This window comes from Morone saxatilis, unplaced genomic scaffold (genome assembly GCF_004916995.1).
Source record: "Morone saxatilis isolate NCDOM2014 unplaced genomic scaffold, NCSU_SB_2.0 Contig8, whole genome shotgun sequence".
In the NCBI taxonomy this organism is placed as follows: domain Eukaryota; kingdom Metazoa; phylum Chordata; class Actinopteri; family Moronidae; genus Morone; species Morone saxatilis.
The window spans coordinates 24315691-24321301 of NW_023340257.1; the positions used below are offsets into that span (position 1 = coordinate 24315691).

The following is a 5611-nucleotide window of genomic DNA, read 5'->3' on the forward strand; positions in this document are numbered from 1 at the left end:
AGATCAAAGGCACAATGACAGAATAATCCTGAGGAGAAAATCAGTTTCCCTCGTGCCACACCTGTGAGATCCGCATACAGTATTGTCTTTGAACTCTATCGTTATCTAGCTTTCCTTCAGTCTGTGCTGTTTGTATCTCCAGGTAGGAGAGTCATTTGGTCCTGTGCGGGCTCTGGCTGAAGGTAAACCTGGAGAGCTCTTCGTAGGAACCACCAAGAACGCCATCATCAGAGCCGCCTTCCCTGATACATTAACTCCTATTGTACAGGTACACACACACACAGGCACAGTGATCATTTTGTTTCTAGTGGAAAGCGGTAACAAACATTTAACATGTGCACACGGCAGTCTCAGGTACATTAAATGAGACTTAATTAATGTAATCTGTTACAGGGGCACACAGATGAGCTGTGGGGTCTGGACATCCATCCCTCTATGGAGCAGTTCGTCACCTGCTCCCAGGACAGACAGGTTCACCTCTGGGACACCAACTCCCATCAACCCCTCTGGAGCAAGACCATCGAGGTGACTGGTTTTTATCATAGCAAGCCTTTAACATCCGGATGTTGAGCACCGTCCTGACAGCGCTAGAGTATAACAAAGTGTTTAAGAAGATTTGACAGTTCTATCTTTAATAAAAAGGGTCATAAATAAACGTGTTAATCTTCTCTGCTCTCTCCTGTGCTCCAGGACCCGGGGAGGTGTGCTGGTTTCCATCCCAGCGGAGCTGTTCTGGCTGTGGGGACCATGACTGGAAGGTCGGCCTCATAGTTATAATTAAGAAACAACTATTATAACAACTGATCCATTTTTTAACACCAACCATGTAAAGCTGTACACTGATAAAGAAGGATTAATGACTTTATTTAGACTGAATACATACATACATACATACATACATACAGTCTTTAATATGGAAAAAGAAATAAAGAGGTAATAGTTTTCTCCTTCAGGTAGTATATAAAGAAACTTATAAATTAAACTGGTATGGTATGTATGAAATAGCAAATTAAAAAAATAGTACTATGACAACCAAAATAGCCTTGGTAACTACTCTACTACTCTCAGTATTATATTTCTACACTTTTGCTAATAAATGTAGAGTCAGAAATAATCTACTAACAGAAGCATCAGTGGGGTGATTTACTGATTCTCTGTTTTCATACTGTCTTAACATTGTTGTGTTACATTAGATTAGTGTTAATGAATTTATCAATCAACAGAAAATGAATGGACAACAATGTTTTTATATATCTTTTATTATTATTCATTAAGCAAACATGATCAACATTCGCTGTTTCTATCTTCTCAAATCTGTGAATTTACTGTTTTCTCTGTCTTATATAAATATCTTTGGGTTTTTACTGTTGGTTGGACCTAACTAGCAATTTACAGACATCCTCTTAGGTTCTTGTGAACTTCTGATGTGTGTTTGTTGCAGATGGTTGGTGCTGGACACTGACACCCGGGATCTTGTTTCTATGCATACAGACGGCAATGAGATAATTTCCAACATCAAGTACTCTCCAGGTAAAACATCACCTGTTTACATCACTGACCCAGATCCATAAAAGACACCAGACACAGCTGGTCTAACAGGGCTCAGAAAGTGTATTAACTCTGGGTCTTTGTCCCTTCAGATGGTAACTTCCTGGCTGTTGCTTCCCACGACAACTTTGTTTACATCTATGCTGTGACGGAGAATGGCCGAAAGTACAGCCGTGTGGGGAAATGCACTGTAAGTGTACATTCCTCAAATTATTAGCTTTAAATTAAAAATATATATATTCATTTAAAGCAGTAGGAGCAGTTTTTGGACCACTTGGGACTCTTTATGTACAACTCTATTACATAACTGAAGTTGAAAGTTCAATAACTTTATTGTTAAACTTAATTGAAGTACTAAAATAAAAGTCCTTCCAGAATTAGATGAATAACAAGAAAACATGACTTCTTCTTCCACATTCAGTTTTACTACAAACTAAAACATATTGACTGTGAAATTTCAGTCACATTTCCCATGTGATCTCTATTCAAGCAACATAAACCTTTCCCCAGGGCCACTCTAGCTTTGTCACCCATCTGGACTGGTCCGCAGACAGCCAGTACCTCGTCACCAACTCAGGAGACTACGAGATCCTCTTCTGTAGGTCCTCCCTGTTGTCTCTGTTCACATTTAGTTTTATTGTCAAGATAAGAACATTTTGACTTCACAGAGCATTATGAAACATTTTTTTTTTTTTTTCAGGGGAGGCATCCAGTGGTAAACATGTGACCAACATGGACACTGTGCGCAACCTGGAGTGGGCCACTTACACCTGCACTCTGGGCTTCAACACCTTTGGTAGGTCGATAAAACTCACTTGACGTCTGACATTTAAAACCTATTTAAAGCCTAATCTAAAGCCTGTGAGCCCAGCTGAGATCAACATCATTTCTGTTGCTGGACAAATGTCCAGATTGACCTTTGATCAAACCACTGCACAGCGTTTTGATGCCGCCTGAAACGGAACATGAAGTGAATCTTAATGTTTGCCCGCTTTCTCACCCTTTCACTAACTCTCTCTCTCTCTCAGGAATTTGGCCAGATGGAGCAGACGGCACAGACATCAACGCCGTGTGCAGGTCACATGACGGATCCCTGTTGACTTCTGCTGATGACTTTGGCAAAGTGCACTTGTTCTCCTTCCCCTGCTCTCAACCAAGGGTCAGTCATGTTCACTGACAGTTACATGCTGTTAGCACATCAGCATCAGTGTCTGTGTGTTTATATGCACGCATTGCTTTTTCACTGACATATTTATGGCCTGAGGTGATCCAACAGTTCATCTTTCGCCTGTTTTTAATGTTTTGCTCTGCACAGACGTTGACCTTTTACACTTCCAAAGCCGAGTACCCACACTGTTTATTGTTGTGATTAAGTGTTAATGAACACTGAAACACAAGGAAAGCTCAGCAGAAATAACAAAATGCTCAGCCACAAGGGTTTCATTGTGGGCTCACCACCAGACATATAATGTGCACAATTTCTACCAGGTGTTTATTTTGTGCTCACAAACACATTTAGGCTGTTAGGCCTTTTAACAAGTTCAGGTTTTCAGCCAAAGCCATTTAAACCGAAGCTGTAAACTTAATTGTCCGTTCAGACAAGCTGGCTGCCATTAGCACAGAAACCCAGAAGCTGTAAATAGTTACAACAAGCTGATATTGTTTTAAACTCTCATGAAACGAAACTCATTTTACACACATTGTGACTAAATCCAAAAGCAAGTTACAGTTGTGCTCCAAAAATTGGTTTTCCTAAAATTCAATCAGTCAGACTTCACCATGTAACATCTGACTAATTCATTACTTTATCTCTGCCCTGCTCACATTTACAGGCTCCGAGCCACGAGTACGGTGGCCACAGCAGTCACGTGACCAACGTTGCCTTCCTGCACGATGACAGTCTCCTGATCTCCACCGGTGGGAAAGACACCAGCATCCTGCAGTGGGTGGTCGCCTAAGCAATGCTATCCATCCACATCTCTATTCCCCACAGTCGGGGACCAGCATCCTCTCCAAACCCTTTCACCTTTTTCACTGTTTTATCCGCAGTGTCTCCTCTGTGCCTACTGAAAATAAAAAATAAAACAAACACACACACACACACACACACAACTTGACCGACCCACAGATGTCAAACCAGATGCGATGATGAGTATCATTGTAATAAATGGAATATTATTTAGAGTCCTGCTGTTTGTAATAGAATGTAGAGAAAATGAGAAAAGTGTTGCCATGCAGGAAGTGAATCCTAACTGTTTCCCCCTAAAAAAAATACTGCAACACAACTACTGCTGGTGGTGACCACACAGTAAACCTGGGATTTTAGCATTAGTACTAACTGTGCCTAAACTGTGTTTATCTTAACCCCCTTTAATGGGAATTCCACCTATTTTATAGGACAAGTATGTTTGCAAGTTTTAGCTCCTTAATTACAAATCATGTATACAATACATTTACAGTGCATGCTACACATTTATAATTATGATTGTATATTATATATTATTTTGGGGTTTAATATTAGGGTATTTTTCCTACCGTTCAGCAGCTATTGGTTTCCAGTCTTTTCCACAAAGTATGGAAAAAGCATATTCTTGAGGTGGATATGTTAATACAGCCCAGACTTTTCAAATCAGCCTGCACTAGAACAGCATCAACAGGAATGTGAGATTTAAAATAATGCAGAATCGATGTTCACTGTGATTGATTACTCAATTAAAATATTTTCCTGTAGATTTTCTTATCATACAGAATGCATGGAAACCAGTGGATGCTTAAAAATAAAGAGGGAAAATGCGCTTCTATCTATAAAACAGCAGCTTGGTTTGCAAAAAAATTGTGAGCTTTGATGTAAAGTATACATGATTTGAGATAAAAGGGTTAAAACGTGGAAATCAAACAGCCCTTTTAAGAGTTCATGTAAATTCTGCCCCCCAGGAGCATAGTCGAATCTTGTGAACATGCACCGCTCTTTCCTGACGCCAGAAATCACTGAGATAGACCTAAAAACTTGTGACTAACGTGCAGTGCAGGGATGTAGTAAGACAGAATGTAACCTTGTGAAGGTGTCATACTCTAAAGTTAGTGTTACTGTACATTATCTTCTTGCTTTAACAAAGAGTGGTGTATGTTTGGAAGAACTGACCTGCAAAGGAAGATTGTATTAGAATTCCTAAAATGGGTGGTATTCCCCTTTAAAACAACTATAACCCCATTGCCTTGTTATCTTACACTTTTCCATCCCACAACCTTTTCAAACTCTTAATTAGTAGTAGTAGTACTCTAGTATTACAGATTGCTGTTTGAGATTGTAAACGGTACAAAGCGGCTGTTTTGTCCCAGGCCACTCATTTTGTCCCTTCCCCTCTGGACTACTGTGTTTCTGATTGTACTACTACTGTAACTGTGCTGAGATGGCACTAGATGGCGCTACAATGCAAGAAAATGAGCATGACCGAGGCTACCCGCCTTCTGAAGATGCTGTTAATGTCGCAAAGGTCTATAGAGTAAATATATGTATTATGCATTATATCCGAGTGGCTGTGTTATTTTAATATTTAACTGTAACAATGATGGATGTTATTATTATTCTTGTGGCACTTTTAGCGATTGGCAGAAGGGTAATGTAGGCTGCTGTGCTGTGGAAGTGAGCTTAAGCTGTGCTTTGCCTTCTGTTTTGTTAATAAAGTTTTTACCCAAGTACTACACAGTGGAAGCTCTTTCTTCCTTCGTGTTGGCAGGAAAAAGTGAAAAGAGATTATCTTTGATCTCTGGAGAAGATCCTGGTAAAGTAAGGTTTAAAAGGGGGAATTATCCTGATTTATTTTGTCTTTCTGTCTACAATAAATGCAGTTGCACTCAATTCTTAAAACAGCTAAAAATGAGTTTTATTTATAGAAATATTGTTTTTGAGAATTAGAACAAGGACAGTTTATGATGAATTGAGGACGAAGATGTTGTGGTGACAGTTGATATGTTGACAGTAAATATGTGTGTGATGTTTAGAGAAGAGTCAGTTTGTGGCCAAAGGTTGCTGGTTCAAATACCGAGGTTACTCTGGGTAGTC

The 5611-nt window shown here is 39.7% G+C and overlaps 1 protein-coding gene across 2 annotated transcripts in view; it reads left to right on the top strand.

Moving 5' to 3' along the window:
* Nucleotides 1-5250, top strand: part of eml2 (EMAP like 2) — a 28176-nt gene extending 22926 nt beyond the window's left edge. For both annotated transcript variants that reach the window (XM_035679978.1, XM_035679977.1), the window contains 9 exons: nucleotides 143-268; nucleotides 394-525; nucleotides 691-758; nucleotides 1442-1530; nucleotides 1641-1738; nucleotides 2059-2146; nucleotides 2249-2344; nucleotides 2577-2707; nucleotides 3381-5250. In XM_035679978.1, the coding sequence (XP_035535871.1) occupies nucleotides 143-268; nucleotides 394-525; nucleotides 691-758; nucleotides 1442-1530; nucleotides 1641-1738; nucleotides 2059-2146; nucleotides 2249-2344; nucleotides 2577-2707; nucleotides 3381-3506 (954 nt within the window). In that variant the 3' untranslated portion in view covers nucleotides 3507-5250. The remainder of the gene's footprint in view (nucleotides 1-142; nucleotides 269-393; nucleotides 526-690; nucleotides 759-1441; nucleotides 1531-1640; nucleotides 1739-2058; nucleotides 2147-2248; nucleotides 2345-2576; nucleotides 2708-3380) is intronic.
* The last annotated feature ends 361 nt before the right edge of the window (nucleotides 5251-5611 follow it).